At 46.1% G+C, this 19,908-nt stretch overlaps 1 protein-coding gene across 1 annotated transcript in view; it reads left to right on the top strand.

The window, feature by feature from the left end:
• The first annotated feature begins 12,953 nt into the window (after nucleotides 1-12,953).
• The window catches only part of PLEKHO1 (pleckstrin homology domain containing O1), an 82,420-nt gene continuing 75,465 nt past the window's right edge, over nucleotides 12,954-19,908 (top strand). The window contains exon 1 of the mRNA XM_040333824.1: nucleotides 12,954-13,267. Within this exon, the coding sequence (XP_040189758.1) occupies nucleotides 13,241-13,267 (27 nt within the window). The 5' untranslated portion in view covers nucleotides 12,954-13,240. The remainder of the gene's footprint in view (nucleotides 13,268-19,908) is intronic.

The raw sequence follows: 19,908 nt of genomic DNA on the forward strand, positions 1-19,908 counted from the left end.
GATTCAGATGTAAAAGGGGAACTCTGTGGATTCAGATGTAAAGGGGGACTTTGATGTAAAAGGGGAACTCTGTGGATTCAGATGTAAAAGGGGAACTCTGTGGATTCAGATGTAAAAGGGAAACTCTGTGGATTCAGATGTAAAGGGGGACTTTGATGTAAAAGGGGAACTCTGTGGATTCAGATGTAAAAGGGGAACTCTGTGGATTCAGATGTAAAAGGGAAACTCTGTGGATTCAGATGTAAAGGGGGACTTTGATGTAAAAGGGGAACTCTGTGGATTCAGATGTAAAAGGGAAACTCTGCGGATTCAGATGTAAAGGGGGACTCTGCGGATTCAGATGTAAAGGGGGACTTTGATGTAAAAGGGGAACTCTGTGGATTCAGATGTACAAGGGGAACTCTGCAGATTCAGATGTAAAAGGGGAACTCTGTGGATTCAGATGTAAAGGGGAACTCTGCGGATTCAGATGTAAAGGGGGACTCTTGTTATAAACTTCATATAATTAGCAATGTTATTTCATAGCAGAATATATGTATAGTTTATACTATAATAAAAATTGCTGTGTGCCGCTAAAGTGTCTGGGTTTGACGTGAAGAAAGGGTGACACCCCTAATCCGGACCGCGGCCCGGAATGTAGTGATGCCTGCTATAGAGGGATATACTTTGTTCATATTTCATGCCTGAGGTTTACAACCACTTTAAAGAAATTCCTCCAATCAATAGACCTGTACCGGGAATATAAGAAGTATAGAGGTAGAGGAGCTAGCAATCTATACCAAGTGAAGAGTCCTAGTGATATGATGATTGATCAGTGGACTGTCTGTGACACATACGAAGCCGCCGTCCAATGGCTTCAGGCTGAGCAATCCTCTGCTGGGTGACGTCTGTACAGACTGCAAACCAACAACCCGCTCCCATCATTGTTCCCTAACAAAACCCGGCAGAATGGAGAGTCCACGTTCCCAGGGTCTATTATCCTCCAGGACGGCGGGAGAAGAGCTCCGGGGTGACGTGAGAGGAGTTCCCCAGCGGGAGACGGTTACTTTCATCTCTTAAAGGAACTGTCCCACTGAGACAATCAGCTTTTCTTTTTTAAGGGAGTGGGTTGTTGTTGTTGTTGTTCTTGTTGTTGTTTTTTTTATGTTTTTGTTGTTTTTTTTGTAGTTTTTTCTGTAGTTTTTTTAATGTTTTTTGTAGTTTTGTAGTTTTTTTTATGTTTTTTTTTGTTTTTTTGTATTTTGTTGTTTTTTTGTATTTTGTTGTGTTTTTTTTATGTTTTTTGTAGTTTTGTAGTTTTTTTTATGTTTTTTGTGGTTTTGTAGTTTTTTTTATGTTTTTTTTAGTTTTTTTGTATTTTTTTGTGTTTTTTTATGTTTTTTTGTAGTTTTGTGTTTTTTTTGTTTTTTTGTATTTTTTTATGTTTTTTGTAGCTTTGTATTTTTTTTTTATGTTTTTTTTTGTAGTTTTTTTTTGTAGTTTTGTTGTTGTATGTATGGATAGTCTTGTCTGATCATTCCCACTGTATATAAATAATAAAAGTCTTTGGTCACATGTGGGGGCCGAGAGTCCCAACTGTTTACAAACAAACCTGCAGAGGGGAAGTGGGCGGGGTCTTTGTTTTTACACAATTTTAATTTTAAGGTTTTGCATTTTGGGTGTCTATTTACTCGTCGCAACCTCATCTTATATAGTTTAACATTAAGTAAAATATTGCGTTGGCGTACCCTAAAATTTATTTTAGTGTGTTTTTTTTTTAATTTTTTTACATACATTTTTCGTTTAATAAACCATTGCGCCAATATCATATGGCATAAAAAATTGTAGCTACTAAATATCCTCCAGAGTCTGCTTTCTAAAAAAATATATAAGGTTTGGGGGGTTTTAAAGTGGAGGTTCACCCTAAAACAATTATCTAACATTACATCCAAAAAAAAAAAAAAGGCAAAACAAATATACAAAAAAAAAACTGGCAGAAAAATAATCATAGTAATAAATATAATAATAAAAATAGACAATAAACAAAATCCACCAAAAAAAAAAAAAAATGTAGGCCTAAAAATACTTAGTGGAGGTTCACCCTAAAACAATTATCTAACATTACATCCAGCATACTAATGACATGTACAGTATGCTGGTATTTTTTATTCTTTTTCCGCCGTACATACCGTTTAATTGTTGTTTTCCCCCCGGCTTCCGGGTTCTGATTCCCGCGGGACTGGGCGTTCCTATTGAGAGCTTAGATGATTGACGTCTGTTGAAAAACTTCCCCTGGCGCATAAAGAGCGCCACCAGTTTTTCATAAATAGCCGACCTGCGAGTCTGCTCTATATGACGCCTGCGCAGTCAGCTCTACACCGCAGGCGCCGTATAGCGCCGACTCTCAGGTCGGCTATTTACGGAAAACTGGTGACGCGCTTTATGCGCCAGAGGAAGTTTTTCACCAGACCTCAATCATCTAAGCTCTCAATAGGAACGCCCAGTCCCGCGGGAATCAGAACCCGGAAGCCGGGGGGAAAATAACAATATAACGGTATGTACAGCGAAAAAAAATACCAGCATACTGTACATGTTGTTAGTATGCTGGATGTAATGTTAGATAATTGTTTTAGGGTGAACCTCCGCTTTAAGTATTTTTAGGCCTACATTTTTTTTTTTTGGTGGATTTTGTTTATTGTCTATTTTTATTATTATATTTATTATTATGATTATTTTTCTGCCAGTGTTTTTGTTTTGCCTTTTGAAAAAAAAAAAGCAAAACAAATATACAAAAAAACTGGCAGAAAAAAAAAATTGGAGCTACCAAATATCCTCCAGAGTCTCTGCTTTCTAAAAAAAATATATAAGGTTTGGGGGTGTAAGTATTTTTTAGGCCTACATTTTTTTTTTTTTTTTTGGTGGCATTTTTTTTATTGTTTTATATTATTATATTTATTATTAGTATTATTATTATTTTTCTACCAGTTTATTTGTATATTTGTATTGCTTTTTTTCTTTTCTTAAAAGCTGTGTTAAAAAAAAAAAAAGAGCAAAACAAATATACAAAAAAAACTGGCAGAAAAATAATCATAATAATAAATATAATAATAAAAATAGACAAACAAAATCCACCAAAAAAAAATGTAGGCCTAAAAATACCTAAAGCGGGGGGATCACCCTAAAACAATTATCTAACATTACATCCAGCATACTAACGACATGTACAGTATGCTGGTATTTTTAACACAGCTTTTAAGGAAAAAAAAGCAATACAAATAAGCTGGTAGAAAAAGAATCATAATAATAAATCTAATAATATAAATAAACAATAAAAAAATGCCACCAAAAATAAAAAAAATGTAGGCCTAAAAAATACCTACACCCCCAAACCTTATATATTTGTTTAGAAAGCAGAGACTCTGGAGGATATTTGGTAGCTCCAATTTTTTTTTTCTGCCAGTTTTTTTGTATATTTGTTTTGCTTTAAAAAAAAAAAAAAAAGCTGTAAAAAAAAAAAGGCAAAACAAAAAACTGTCAGAAAAATAATCATAATAATAAATATAATAATAAACAAAATCCACCAAAAATAACCTCAAGGTAAATAGTGGCACTGAACACACACACACACACACACACACACACTAATGTGGACAACACACATAATAGTAAATATAATAATAAAAAACCCCACCAAAACAGTTCTGGCAGCAAAATAATAATAGAAATAATAATGGTAAATATAGTCATAACAATTCTAAAAATAATAACAATTAAAATAGTAGCAATTATTGTAATAAAATAAATAATAACAATAATAATTGTAGCACATATAATAATAAAAATGGCAGTAGTAATAATAATAATGATGAATATGATAATAGAATGTATGCTGCTGGAAAATACACAACACTTTCCCAGTAACACCTCAGAGAACACCATCCACCCCCCTGTGTGCTCCTCATTATAGAGACGAGTGAGTCACTGGTGGATGTATGATGTAGATGTATAGGGAGATGTATAGGGAGATGTATTGGGGGATGTATAAGGGGTGTATGATGTAGATGTATAAGGGAAGTATTGGGGGGGTGTATAGGGGAAGTATTTGGGGGGTGTATAGGGGAAGTATTGGGGGGGGGTGTATAGGGGAAGTATTTGGGGGGGTGTATAGGGGAAGTATTGGATGTATAGGGGAAGTATTATAGGGAGATGTATAGGGGAAGTATTGGGGGGGGGGTGTATGATGTAGATGTATAGGGAGATGTATAAGGGGTGTATGATGTATAGGGGGGTGTATGATGTAGATGTATAGGGGAAGTATTGGGAGATATATAGGGGGATGTATGATGTAGATGTATAGGGGAAGTATTTGGGGGGTGTATAGGGGAAGTATTGGGGGGTGTATAGGGGAAGTATTGGGGGGGTGTATAGGGGGTGTATGATGTAGATGTATAGGGAGATGTATTGGGGGATGTATAAGGGGTGTATGATGTATAGAGGGGTGCATGATGTAGATGTATTGGGAGATGTATAGGAGGGTGTATGATGTATAGGGGAAGTATTTGGGGGATGTATAGGGGGTTTATGATGTAGATGTATTGGGGGGTGTATGATGTAGAAGTATAGGGGATGTATAGGGGGGTGTATGATGTATAGGGGAAGTATTGGAAGATGTATAGGAGGGTGTATGATGTAGAAGTATAGGGGAAGTATAGGGGAAGTATAGGGGAAGTATTGGGGGATGTATAGGGGGATGTATGATGTAGATGTATAGGGGAAGTATTGGGAGATATATAGGGGGATGTATGATGTAGATGTATAGGGGAAGTATTGGGAGATATATAGGGGGATGTATGATGTAGATGTATAGGGGAAGTATTTGGGGGGTGTATAGGGGAAGTATTGGGGGGTGTATAGGGGAAGTATTGGGGGGTGTATGATGTAGATGTATAGGGAGATGTATTGGGGGATGTATAAGGGGTGTATGATGTATAGAGGGGTGCATGATGTAGATGTATTGGGAGATGTATAGGGGGGTGTATCATGTAGATGTATAGGGGAAGTATTTGGGGGATGTATAGGGGGTTTATGATGTAGATGTATTGGGGGTGTATGATGTAGAAGTATAGGGGATGTATAGGGGGGTGTATGATGTATAGGGGAAGTATTGGAAGATGTATAGGAGGGTGTATGATGTAGAAGTATAGGGGAAGTATTGGGGGATGTATAGGGGGGTGTATGATGTAGATGTATAGGGGGTGTATAGGGGAAGTATTGTGAGATGTATAGGAGGGTATATGATGTAGATGTATAGGGGAGTGTATGATGTAGATCAGGGATATGCAATTAGCGGACCTCCAGCTGTTGCAAAACTACAAGTCCCATCATGCCTCTTCCTCTAGGTGTCATGCTTGTGGCTGTCAGAGTCTTGCAATGCCTCATGGGACTTGTAGTTCTGCAACAGCTGGAGGTTCCCTAATTGAATATCCCTGATGTAGATGTATAGGGGAAGTATTGGGGGGGATGTATAGGAGGGTGTATGATGTAGATGTATAGGGGAAGTATTGGGGGATGTAGATGTATAGGGGAAGTATTTGGGGGGATGTTTGATGTATAGGAGAAGGGGAAGTATTGGGGGGGTGTATGATGTAGATGGGAAGTATTGGGGGGATGTATAGGGGAAGTATTGGGGGGATGTATGATGTAGATGGGAAGTATTGGGGGGATGTATAGGGGAAGTATTGGGGGGATGTATAATGTAGATGTATAGGGGAAGTATTTTGGGGGGATGTATAGGGGAAGTATTGGGGGATGTATGATGTAGATGTATAGGCGAAGTATTTGGGGGACGTTTGATGTATACGGGAAGGAGAAGTATTGGGGGGATGTATAGGGGAAGTATTGGGGGGATGTATGATGTAGATGTATAGGGGAAGTATTTTGGTGGGATGTATAGGGGAAGTATTAGGGGATGTATGATGTAGATGTATAGGGGAAGTATTGGGGGGATGTATGATGTAGATGTATAGGGGAAGTATTGGGGGATGTATGATGTAGATGTATAGGGGAAGTATTTGGGGGGATGTTTGATGTATAGGAGAAGGGGAAGTATTGGGGGGGTGTATGATGTAGATGGGAAGTATTGGGGGGGTGTATAGGGGAAGTATTGGGGGGATGTATGATGTAGATGGGAAGTATTGGGGGGATGTATAGGGGAAGTATTGGGGGGATGTATGATGTAGATGTATAGGGGGGGTGTATGATGTAGATGTATAGGGGAAGTATTGGGGGGATGTATGATGTAGATGTATAGGGGAAGTATTTTGGGAGGATGTATAGGGGAAGTATTGGGGGATGTATGATGTAGATGTATAGGCGAAGTATTTGGGGGACGTTTGATGTATACGGGAAGGAGAAGTATTGGGGGGATGTATAGGGGAAGTATTGGGGGGATGTATGATGTAGATGTATAGGGGAAGTATTAGGGGATGTATGATGTAGATGTATAGGGGAAGTATTGGGGGTGTATGATGTAGATGTATAGGGGAAGTATTGGGGGTGTATGATGTAGATGTATAGGGGAAGTATTAGGGGATGTATGATGTAGATGTATAGGGGAAGTATTTGGGGGGATGTATAGGGGAAGTATTGGGGGATGTATGATGTAGATGTATAGGGGAAGTATTTTGGGGGGATGTATGATGTAGATATATAGGGGGTGTATGATGTAGATGTATAGGGGAAGTATTGGGGGGTGTATGATGTATAGGGGAAGGAGAAGGGGAAGTATTGGGGGGATGTAGACGTATGGGGGAAGGAGAAGGGGAAGTATTGGGGGGTGTATGATGTAGATGTATAGGGGAAGTATTGGGGGGTGTATGATGTAGATGTATAGGGGAAGTATTGGGGGGTGTATGATGTAGATGTATAGGGGAAGTATTGGGGGGTGTATGATGTAGATGTATAGGGGAAGTATAGGGGGGTGTATGATGTAGATGTATAGGGGAAGTATTGGGGGGTGTATGATGTAGATGTATAGGGGAAGTATTGGGGGGTGTATGATGTAGATGTATAGGGGAAGTATTGGGGGGTGTATGATGTAGATGTATAGGGGAAGTATTGGGGGGTGTATGATGTAGATGTATAGGGGAAGTATTGGGGGGTGTATGATGTAGATGTATAGGGGAAGTATTGGGGGGATGTATGATGTAGATGTATAGGGGAAGTATTGGGGGGATGTATGATGTAGATGTATAGGGGAAGTATTGGGGGGTGTATGATGTAGATGTATAGGGGAAGTATTGGGGGGTGTATGATGTAGATGTATAGGGGAAGTATTGGGGGGGTGTATGATGTAGATGTATAGGGGAAGTATTGGGGGGTGTATGATGTAGATGTATAGGGGAAGGAGAAGGGGAAGTATTTTGGGGGAATGTATGATGTATAGGGGAAGGAGAAGGGGAAGTATTGCGTCCCTCTGGATTTGCAGTGACGTTCAGTGGTGATGCTCCAGACAGTCCTGCGTTCTGATTGGACGGTCAGATGGGAATCTCTCTTTAGAACTGATGCTGCTGACGTCTGACCTTTCCTGCCGCACAGTTTTCCCACGCCTCGCTCACCAGAAGACCACCTTATTCCTGGATCCCGGTGGGGGGGGGGGGACATTTGTTTTTCTTCCTTTGTCCATGAGAAAGGGACACAGGACTCTGATGTACACGGCACAGTAACACTGTCAGATTTTGGAAATGCGCCATGTATTTTTTTAACCCCTTTGCGCCGGCCCTTTTTAGGAGTTCTGAAAGACGGGAAGCGAAAGTGCGCTTCGCAATCATGTGATCGCTCTGATTGGCTGTCACATACTCGGGAGTCCCTCCCGCACACGGTGGACAGCTCGGTCACTGTGACCACTTAGCACGGAACTTTTTAGCGTTGAGTAAGGGGTTAAAAAGCTGATGTGATGTCATGAGTCTGATGCGGGCAGGACAAAGCATTTCCTCAGTCTCCTCTCCCCTCAGTGATCAGTCAGGCTGTACATTGTAACTTTGTAGCAAATCACAAGGTGAGAGGCTGCAGCAGGGGCTGATCTGTGCCAGACTTTGCAGATTCTTAGATGATGTCATCAATCAGCCCACAGTGCAAGTCACAAGACAAGAGGCTGATCTGTGTCAAACATTTGTGGACACAGCCAAGAACTGAACAGGCATTAGGATTTACATGTCTGTGTCATCTAAGAGACCGCATCTCACAGAAGGAAGTAGATGGTGATCTTGATGTAAAGGGAACCCTAATCTAAGGGGAGTCTGTTATGGATCCTAACCTAAGGAGGGACTCTGCTGTTGACTCTAATATAAGAGTGACTCCGATGTAAGGGGGGACTCCGATGTAAGGGGGGACTCTGATGTAAGGGGGGACTCTGATGTAAGGGGGGACTCTGATGTAAGGGGGGACTCTGATGTAAGGGGGGACTCTGATGTAAGGGGGGACTCTGATGTAGATCTCTGATAGTAGTCAGTAGGAGACTAATACCCATAGACACGAGATGCCGGATTGGGTGAGATCAGATTTCCTGTCTATGGGGTTGGAATGTAGGTTTCTTCACTATGGTTGTCTGCTCTGCTCCTCCCCTTGTACTGCATAGATGGTGGTAGATGTAAAGGAGATTGTACAATCAGATTGTATAGTGTGTTGTCAACTTTGTCCTCATCCAAACATTCAATTATTGGAAATGCTCAGCTGGTAACAAAGGATGGTCCTGAATGGCCGACATCCCTTCTACTGGCCTTCAAGGTTACCCAATGACTCCAGAAAATAACGATTTGTCTATCATGATGCCCCCATCTCCTCACCATGGTGGTATCTCCTCCCCTACCCATCACAATGCCCCCATCTCCTCCCCACCATGGTGGTATCTCCTCTCCTACCCATCACAATGCCCCCATCTCCTCCCCACCATGGTGGTATCTCCCTCTCCTACCCATCACAATGCCCCCATCTCCTCCCCACCATGGTGGTATCTCCCTCTTCTACCCATCACAATGCCCACATCTCAAACCCCCATCTCCTCCCCACCATGGTGGTATCTCCCTCTCCTACCCATCACAATGCCCACATCTCAATGCCCCCATCTCCTCCCCACCATGGTGGTATCTCCCTCTCCTACCCATCACAATGCCCCCATCTCCTCCTCACCATGGTGGTATCTCCCTCTCCTACCCATCACAATGCCCCTATCTCCTCCCCACCATGGTGGTATCTCCCTCTTCTACCCATCACAATGCCCACATCTCAATGCCCCCATCTCCTCCCCACCATGGTGGTATCTCCCTCTCCTACCCATCACAATGCCCCCATCTCCTCCCCACCATGGTGGTATCTCCCTCTCCTACCCATCACAATGCCCCCATCTCCTCCCCACCATGGTGGTATCTCCCTCTTCTACCCATCACAATGCCCCCATCTCCTCCTCACCATGGTGGTATCTCCTCTCCTACCCATCACAATGCCCCCATCTCCTCCCCACCATGGTGGTATCTCCCTCTTCTACCCATCACAATGCCCACATCTCAAACCCCCATCTCCTCCCCACCATGGTGGTATCTCCCTCTCCTACCCATCACAATGCCCACATCTCAATGCCCCCATCTCCTCCCCACCATGGTGGTATCTCCCTCTCCTACCCATCACAATGCCCCCATCTCCTCCTCACCATGGTGGTATCTCTCTCTCCTACCCATCACAATGCCCCCATCTCCTCCCCACCATGGTGGTATCTCCCTCTTCTACCCATCACAATGCCCACATCTCAATGCCCCCATCTCCTCCCCACCATGGTGGTATCTCCCTCTCCTACCCATCACAATGCCCCCATCTCCTCCCCACCATGGTGGTATCTCCCTCTCCTACCCATCACAATGCCCCCATCTCCTCCTCACCATGGTGGTATCTCCCTCTCCTACCCATCACAATGCCCCCATCTCCTCCCCACCATGGTGGTATCTCCCTCTCCTACCCATCACAATGCCCCCATCTCCTCCCCACCATGGTGGTATCTCCCTCTCCTACCCATCACAATGCCCACATCTCCTCCTCACCATGGTGGTATCTCCCTCTCCTACCCATCACAATGCCCACATCTGAATGCCTCCATCTCCTCCTCACCATGGTGGTATCTCCCTCTCCTACCCATCACGGTGGTATCTTGGTATCTCCTCTCCTTCCCATCATGGTTGTACCCCCTCATCATGCAGGTACCCCATCTCTTTTCCACCATGGTAGTACCCCCCCTCATCACAGTGATGCCTCAATCTCTTTCCCATCATGGTTATACCCCATCATACTAGTGATGCCTCAATCTCTTCCCCACACTGGTAGCTCCCCCTCATCCTAATGGTGCCTCCACCTCTTCCTCATCATAATGGTGCCCCATCTCCTCCCCGCCATGGTGGTATCCAACCCTCCTGCTCATCATGATGCCCCTATCTCTCCAGGGCTCGACAAATCCCGGTCGCCATGGGGACTAGAAATAGCATCCTGGCGACTTGGCTTGGAAGGTTTATTTTTTTGTGAAGTCCCCAGCTCTTCCTTGTGTGAGCTGGCGCCTTCTGGTGGTGGTATTACAAGTTAAGCATTACAAGTTAAACAGCAATTCTAATGTCATTTTTCACTGCCATCTTCTTCCCTCTAATTAGAACCCCCAAACATTATATATATTTTTTATCCTAACACCCTAGAGAATAAAATGGCGATCGTTGAAATACTTTCTGTCAGGCCGTATTTGCGCAGCGGTCTTACAAGCGCACTTTTTTGGGAAAAATTACACTTTTCTTAATTAAAAAATTATCCTACCCTTTATGGTTGTACACCCTCATCATAGAAGTACCCCATCTCCTCCCCACCATGGTACTACCCCCCTCATCATAGTGGTTTCCCATCTCTTCCCAACCGTGGTAGTACCCCCTCATCATAGTGATGCCCACATCACCTCCCCACCATGGTAGAACCCCCTGATTATAGTGATTTCTCCATCTCTTCCCCACACTGATAGCACCCCCACATACTAATGGTGCCTCCATCTCTTCCCCATCATTGTAGTACCTGCTCATAGTGGTGCCTCATCTCCTCCCCGTCATGATAGTACCCCTTCATCATAGTGGTGCCTCCACCTCTTCCACACCATGATAGTACCTCTTCATCATAGTGGTGCCTTCATCTCTTCCCCACACTGATAGCACACCCACATACTAACGGTGCCTCCATCTCTTCCCCATCATTGTAGTACCCCCTCATCATAGTGGTGCCCCCATTTCCTCCCCACCATGGTAGTACCTCCTCATCATAGTGGTGCCCCCATTTCCTCCCCACCATGGTAGTACCTCCTCATCATAGTGGTGCCCCCATTTCCTCCCCACCATGGTAGTACCTCCTCATCATAGTGGTGCCCCCATTTCCTCCCCACCATGGTAGTACCTCCTCATCATAGTGGTGCCCCCATTTCCTCCCCACCATGGTAGTTCCCCTTCATCATAGTGGTGCCTCTATTTCCTCCCCACCATGGTAGTACCCCTTCATCATACTGGTGCCTCCATCTCTTCCCCATCATGGTAGTACCCCCTGATCAGTGATTGGTACCCTCTCCATCCTATCATGGTCCCCTCATCTTCTCCCCACCATGGTTATACACCCCTAATCCACATTGGTACCCCATTTGCTCCCCATGGTGGTATCCAACCCTCCTGCTCATCATGATGCCTCACCTCCTACCCAACCTGGTAGTACCCCCTGATCATAGTGGTGCCTCAATCTTTTCCCCACCATGGTAGTACCCCCTGATCATAGTGGTGCCTCATCTCCTCCCAACCATGGTAGTAACCCCTCATAAGAGGGGTGCCTCCACCTCTTCCCCACCATGATGGTACCCCTTCATCATAGTGGTGCCCCATCTCTTCCCAACTATGGTAGCACACCCTCATCATAGTGGCGCCTCCATTTCTTCCCCATTATGATGGGGCCCCCTGATCATAGTGGTGCCCCCATCTCTTCCCGATCTTGGTAGTACCCCCCTGATCATAGTGGTGCCCCCTTCTCCTCCCCACCCTGGTAGTACCCCCTGATCATAGTGGTGCCTCATCTCCTCCCAACCATGGTGGTAACCCCTCATAATAGGGGTGCCTCCACCTCTTCCCCATCATGATAGTACCTCTTCATCATAGTGTTGCCTCATCTCCTCCAAGCCATGATAGTACCTCTTGAAGAGGTACTATCATGGCTTGGAGGAGATGAGGCAACACTATGATGAAGAGGTACTATCATGATGGGGAAGAGGTGGAGGCACCCCTATTATGAGGGGTTACAACCATGGTTGGGAGGAGATGAGGCACCACTATGATGAAGAGGCTCTTCATCATAGTGGTGCCTCATCTCCTCCCAACCATGGTAGTAACCCCTCATAAGAGGGGTGCCTCCACCTCTTCCCCACCATGATAGTACCCCTTCATAGTGGTGCCCCATCTCCTCCAAGCCATGAGTACCCCTTCATCATAGTGGTGCCCCCATACCTCTGCACCCCCTTGATTTCAATGAAAAAATCTACCTAAAATTTATTTTTCAAGGAAAATAGATATTATTTTCTTCAAAGCACGTCTGGCCCCAGGGATGGTAATAAAACCGTACGCTCGGCTCTCGGAAATCTACGCTCGGCCTTAAAAACGCTCGGCTGGCAGCTATGGCAATGGTGTGCCCTCTGCAGCTATAGAAGGGTTACAAATAAATGTATGCCGGCGGCGGTGGGACTGGATAAGGGGGGGGGGGGGTCAGTAGTGATGGGGATGACTGAATAGGTGTCTACAAGCATGAGGGGGCCTCAGTGAATTTCACAATCACCCCCCCCCCCCTCCAGTCTATACCCCCCCCTCCTATTCCAGAGACAGGGAGGAGGAGGCAGGGGGGGGGTGAATAATCAGAAACAAAGGAGGAAGCCTCCTCACGTGTTACAATGTAATGTGCTCTGTATTCTGTGATCTTACATCACAGTAGCTCACCATAGATGGAGCTACTGAACAGGGAAGGGAAGCAGAGGGGGCTGTGTGTCAGTGGATGTGGACATGTCTCTGTGTTAAAGAGGCTTGGCTGGACTTAGTGAAACTAGATCTGCAGGAGGCGGACAAGCAGCAGCAGTAGCAGCAGAGCCTGGGGACACACAGAGGGGAAGCAGCTCTGTCTGTGCAAAGCCTGGACACCACCATCAGCCTGGAGCTCGGCTTGTAGAATGAAGAAGAACGTCTCTGCAAAGAGGGTGAGAAGAAGAGGGCACCACCATGGTGGGGAGGAGATGAGGGGCACCACAATGATGGGGAAGAGATGGGGGCACCGTTATGATGAGGGGGTACCATCATGGTGGGGAAGAGATGGGGGCACCGTTATGAAGAGGGGGTACCATCACGGTGGGGAGGAGATGAGGGGCACCAGAATGATGGGGAGGAGATGGGGGCACCAGAATGATGGGGAGGAGATGGGGGCACCGTTATGATGAGGGGGTACCATCATGGTCGGGAGGAGATGAGGGGCACCACAATGATGGGGAAGAGATGGGGGCACCGTTATGAAGAGGGGGTACCATCATGGTGGGGAGGAGATGAGGGGCACCACAATAATGGGGAAGAGATGGGGGCACCACAAAGATGGGGAGGAGATGGGGGCACCGTTATGATGAGGGGGTACCATCATGGTGGGGAGGAGATGAGGGGCGCCAGAATGATGGGGAGGAGATGGGGGCACCAGAATGATGGGGAGGAGACGGAGGCACCGTTATCTTGAGGGGGTACAACCATGGTGGGGAGGAGATGGAGGCACCACTATGATGAGAAGGGGTACCATTGTGGTGGAGAAGAGATGGAGGCACTGCTATGATGAGGGGGTACCACCATGGTGGACAGGAGATAAAGGCTCTGCTATGATGAGGGGGCACAACCATGGTGGGGAGGAGATGGGGGGCACCGCTATGATGAGGGGTACAACCATGGTGGGAAGGAGATGGGGGCACCGCTATGATGAGGGGGTACAACCATGGTGGGGAGGGGATGGGGGCACCGCTATGATGAGGGGGTACAGTCATGGTGGGGAGAAGATGGGGGCACCACTATAATGAGGTGGTACCATCAAAATCGGCAGGAGATGGAGGCACCATTATGATGAGGGGGTACAACCATGGTGGGGAGGAGATGGGGGTACCATGATGGGTAGGAGAGGAGGTATCATCATGATAGGGAGGAAATGGGGGCATCATGATGGGCAGGAGAGGGGGATACCACTATGGCGGAGAGGAGATGAGGAACCCCTGTGATTCAGGGGTGTATAACCACGGTGGGGAGAAGAGGTGGGGGCCTTGATAGGCCGGAAAGGGGGTACCACCATGGTGGGAAGTCGATGGTGGCACCTCTGATGATGGGGGTACCACCATGCTGGAGAGGAGATGGGGGCACTACTATGATGAGGTGTGTACCACCACAATAGGCAAGAGAGCAGCTACCACCATGGTGGGGAGTAGATGGTGGTACCTCAATGATAATTGGGGTACCAGCATGGTGTTGAGGAGATGGGGACACCTCTATTCTGACAACCTCAGCATAGAGGTGTCCTTATCTCCTCAACACCATGGTATTACCCCCATAGTGGAGAGGACATGGGGGTGCCTCCATGGTGGGTAAGACAGGGGGTACCTACCACTATGGTGAGGAGGAGGAAGGGGGGGGCCATCTATATTGAGCAGGGATTTCTGTGCACTGTAATGTTAGCTGCCTTCCCTGCATTGCATACAGCTGCCCTCAATTGCTTCTGATGGAGGTTTGCCTGCCCAGCCTGCTGCTGTCTGTAGATGGAAATGCAGGGAGAGCGGGGCAAGGTTTGCTGTGTTTGCATGACTCTGACATGTAGATGTTTGGAGGTCTGTGCTGAGTGATATGTCCATCATAGAGGTATGTGACCGCCGTGTATACAGAGAGATGTGCGTTTATATATAGAAAACACATCTACCCCCCATCAGTATAAAATGGATTTACAAGGAGAGACTTTCTTCATTCTTGTTCAGGAATTTTATCACCTTCATTTCTTTCATGCATTCTTTCTCTTTAGATATCTTTCTCTATCTTCTCTTTTTATCTCAAATTCAAATAAGCTTTATTGGCAGGACCAAATACATTTTAGCATTGCCAAAGCAGTTAAGTTTGTATGGGAGGGGGGGGATTTGAGTCTGTCTCTCTCTCTCTCTGCCCCCCCTCTGTGTCTGTCTCCCCTTCTCTCTCCTTCTGCCCTCCCTTTCTGTCTCTCTCTCTCTCTCTCCCTTTTTTCTTTTTCTCTCTCTCTCTCTCTCCCTTTTCTCTTTCTCTCTCTCTCTCTCTCTCCCTCTCTCCCCTTTTTCTCTCTCTCTCTCTCCCTTTTTCTCTCTCTCTCCCTTTTTCTCTCTCTCTCCCCTTTTCTCTCTCTCTCCTCTTTTCTCTCTCTCTCCTCTCTCTTCCTACTCTCTCTGTCTCTCCCTTCTCTCTCTCTCTCTCCCTTCTCTCTCTCTGTCTCTCTCTACACCCTCTCCCCATATCTCTCTCTCCCTTCTCTCTCTTACTCCCTTCTCTCTGTCTCTACCTTCTCTCGCTCTCTCCCTTCTCTCGCTCTCTCCCTTCTCTCTCTCTCTCCCTGTTTCTCTCTGTCTCTCTCCCTGTTTCTCTCTCTCTCTCCCTGTTTCTCTCTCTCTCTCTCTCTCCCTGTTTCTCTCTCTCTCTCTCCCTGTTTCTCTCTCTCTCTCTCCCTGTTTCTCTCTCTCTCTCTCCCTGTTTCTGTTTCTCTCTCTCTCCCTGTTTCTCCCTTCTCTCTCTCTCTCTCTCTCTCTCTCTCTTCTCTCCCTCTCCCTTCTCTCTCTCTCCCTTCTCTCTGTCTCTACCTTCTCTCTCTCTTTCTCTCTCTCTCTCTCTCTTTCCCTTCTCTCTCTCTCTCCCTTCTCTCTCTCCCTTCTCTCTCTCCCCCCCTCTCTCCTCTCCTGTCTCTCTATTTCCCTTCTCTCTCTCTCTCTTTCCCTTCTCTCTCTCTCTCTCTCTTTCCCTTCTCTCTCTCTCTCTTTCTCTCTCTCTCCCTTCTCTCTCTTTCTCTCTCTCTCCCTTCTCTCTCTCCCCTCCTCTCTGCCTCTCCCTTCTCTCTCTCTGTCTCTCCCTTCTCTCTCTCTGTCTCTCCCTTCTCTCTCTCTCTCTGTCTCTCCCTTCTCTCTCTCTCTGTCTCTCCCTTCTCTCTCTCTCTGTCTCTCCCTTCTCTCTCTCTCTGTCTCTCCCTTCTCTCTCTCTCTCCCTTCTCTCTCTCTCTGTCTCTCCCTTCTCTCTCTCCCCCCCTCTCTCCTCTCCCGTCTCTCTATTTCCCCTCTCTCTCTCTCTCTCTTTCCCTTCTCTCTCTCTCTCTTTCCCTTCTCTCTCTCTCTCTCTTTTTCTTCTCTCTCTCCCCTCCTCTCTGCCTCTCCCTTCTCTCTCTCTGTCTCTCTCTCTGTCTCTCCCTTCTCTCTCTCTCTGTCTCTCCCTTCTCTCTCTCTCTCTGTCTCTCCCTTCTCTCTGTCTCTCTCTGTCTCTCCCTTCTCTCTGTCTCTCCCTTCTCTCTCTCTCTGTCTCTCCCTTCTCTCTCTCTCTGTCTCTCCCTTCTCTCTCTCTCCCTTCTCTCTCTCTCTCCCTTCTCTCTCTCTGTCTCTCCCTTCTCTCTCTCTGTCTCTCCCTTCTCTCTCTCTGTCTCTCCCTTCTCTCTCTCTGTCTCTACCTTCTCTCTCTCTGTCTCTACCTTCTTTCTCTTTCCCTTCTCTCTTTCCCTTCTCTCTCTCCCTTCTCTCTCTCCCATCTCTCTCTCTCCCTTCTCTCTCTCTCCCTTCTCTCTGTCTCTCCCTTCTCTCTGTCTCTCCCGTCTCTCTGTCTCTCCCGTCTCTCTGTCTCTCCCGTCTCTCTGTCTCTCCCGTCTCTCTGTCTCTCCCGTCTCTCCCGTCTCTCCCTTCTCTCTCTTCTCTTTCTCTCTACCTTCTTTCTCTCTTTCTCTCTACCTTCTTTCTCTCTCTCTCTACCTTCTTTCTTTCTCTCTCTCTCTCTCTTCTCTCTCTCTCTCTCTCCTGTCTCTCCTCTCTCTCTCTCTCTCTCCTCTCCCGTCTCTCTATCTCCCTTTTCTCTGTCTCGGTCTCCCCCCTCTCTCTCTCGGTCTCCCCCCTCTCTCCCTCCCCCTCTTACTATCTCTCCCCCCTCTGTCTCCCCTTTCTCTCTCTCTCTCTCTCTCTCTCTCTCTCTCTCTCTCTCTGGTTGAAAACAAATTGATTGAATAGTCTAGTTATCTCTTCATGTTTTTTGGTGTTGGTAAATCTAAAGTTGATCATACAAAGATTGTACGGTCAGATTGTATGCCTAGGCCTCAACACACATGACTTAAATATACTGTACAATCACCTTTAGATCTACCAACAACTGATTAGATCCAGATGTATTGGATAGGTAAGGTAGGTCCTCATATTACATAGTTTTGCCACATTTAAAATTGATTGTACAAAGAATGTAGGCTGAGATTGTAATGTGTATAGTGATCTTCCAACCGGAAGATTTTTTTTACACATCGTTTTCTGTTGGTAGATGGCTCTAGAGATCTATCCATATTCTAAATAATGGGTTTTCCATTGGCAATATTTTAAATGTCTTTTGATATAAGCATGCCTAATATCTTAGTTGGCGTTGTGTCTCCCCCGTCATTGTCTAACCTGTGCTGGAAGCTGATTGGTTGCTCTGGAAGCACAGACAATCCACCAGTACACCATAGCTGGATTACATGGGATCATTGCACAGTCAGCAAATATTTACAAATATGTCTGAAGTCATTGGTAGATTGCTAGCTTCTCAGAACCGGATCCCCAGATGGAGATTTTTGATTGGTCAGCTTCTTCTACTCAGAGCCCCTCCCCATGGCTTACCCTTATTACTGGTGCTTTTACAAGACTATCTCTGCTTGAAACTCCTTGAGGCCATGAGATCTCTGGGCTTGTGTCTCACACCGACCATAACGAGGAACCCCACTGTTTGCGATTTCATTGACACTGTGAAGAATGCAGGAGGAGGAGCCGGGAACTTAAATCTCCAAAGGGGACCTTGAAAGACTCCAAAACGAGAAACAGTGGAAGGAAATTTCCCATCAACTGGACCCCTTTAAGATGTCATTCATTAATCTTGCTCTTACCTGGCAGCGCTGGTGATTGGCTGCAGGCAATCCAGTACCATCACAATGGTACTGGGCATTAGGATAATATTACTGGTAGCCCACCAGCCGCTAATTTTTGCCTTTCCTTTTCTTCCATGACAGTACATTTGGCCACAAGGAGAGAAAAGTAATATCCAGTACGCCTGTGTATGGGGAATCATGTTACTCAATAATTTTACTCCCATCTGGCAGTGCTGGTGGTTGGCTGCAGGCAATCCAGTGCCATCACATCAGTACTGGGCAATAGGATAATGTTAATGGTAGCCCACCAGCCACTCATTTTTGCCCTCCCTTTGCTTACATAACACTACATTTGGCCACAAGAAGAGGTCATTCATTAATTTTTCTCTTACCTGGCAGCGTTGGTTGGCTGCAGGCAATCCAGTGCCATCACATCAGTACTGGGCAATAGGATAATGTTGATGGTAGCCTACCAGCCGCTCAGTTTTGCCTTCCCTTTGCTTCCATGACACTACATTTGGCCACAAGAAGAGGTCATTCATTAATTTTGCTCTTAGCTGGCAGCGTTGGTGGTTGGCTGCAGGCAATCCAGTGCCATCACATCAGTACTGGGCAATAGGATAATGTTAATGGTAGCCTACCAGCCGCTCCATTTTTGCCTTCCCTTTGCTTCCATGACACTACATTTGGCCACAAGGAGAGAAAAGTAATATCCAGTACATCTGTGTGTGGGGAATCGTGCCACTCAATAATTTTACTCCCACCTGGCAGCACTGGTGGTTGGCTGCAGGCAATCCAGTGCCATCACAATAGTACTGGGCAATAGGCTGATGGTAATGGTAAGCCATCAGCCGCTCATTTTTGCCCTCCCTTTGCTTCCATAATACTACATTTGGCCACAAGAAGAGATGTCATTCATTGATCTTGCTCTTATCTGGCAGCGTTGGTTATTGGCTGCAGGCAATCCCATGCCATCACATCAGTACTGGGCAATAGGATAATGTTAAAGGTAGCCCACCAGCCGCTGATTTTTGCCTTCCCTTTGCTTACATGACAGTACATTTGGCCATAAGGAGAGAAAAGTAATATCCAGTAGGTCTGGGTATGGGGAATCATGGCACTCAATAATTTTACTTCCACATGGCAGCGCTGGTGGTTGGCTGCAGGCAATCCAGTGCTATAACAATAGTACTGGGCAATAGGATAATGTTAATGGAAGCCCATCAGCCGCTCAATTTTGCCTTCCCTTTGCTTCCCTGCAGTGCCAAGAGGCGATACAGTTTGCATGTGTTGCACTCTACAAGTTTCTCACTCACTCACTCAGTGCCCAGGGCAAAGATGCCAAACTGCATCCCCCCTTTGCCTTAGGGTCAGGGTGCCCACATCCCTGAAATAAAACATTGCACCCAGGGCAGCCGTCCCTCCTGCCCACCCCTTGTCCCGGCCCTGCCGCTGTATGGCAAGATGCTTGCGCTAGCCCTAGCATTGTGGCGTGAGAGAACCCTTTAAAGTTGTTTTTTTTATTAGAAAGGAGCCACATCAGGAAGTGAATGCAAATATAGGGCGTAAAACAAAATAAAAACTTGACTGGGCTCTCACCATCCCCCACTCCATCCAAAATGAAGTGGGACATTTTAGCTTTAGTAATCCCTTAGTATATTGTCTGTGGGTATCCAAATTCCTGCACCACTCTCATTTAGCCCTTGTTCGCAAAAACAACCAAATGAG

The sequence above is a fragment of the Rana temporaria genome, chromosome 13 (assembly GCF_905171775.1).
Source record: "Rana temporaria chromosome 13, aRanTem1.1, whole genome shotgun sequence".
Taxonomy (NCBI): Eukaryota; Metazoa; Chordata; class Amphibia; order Anura; family Ranidae; genus Rana; species Rana temporaria.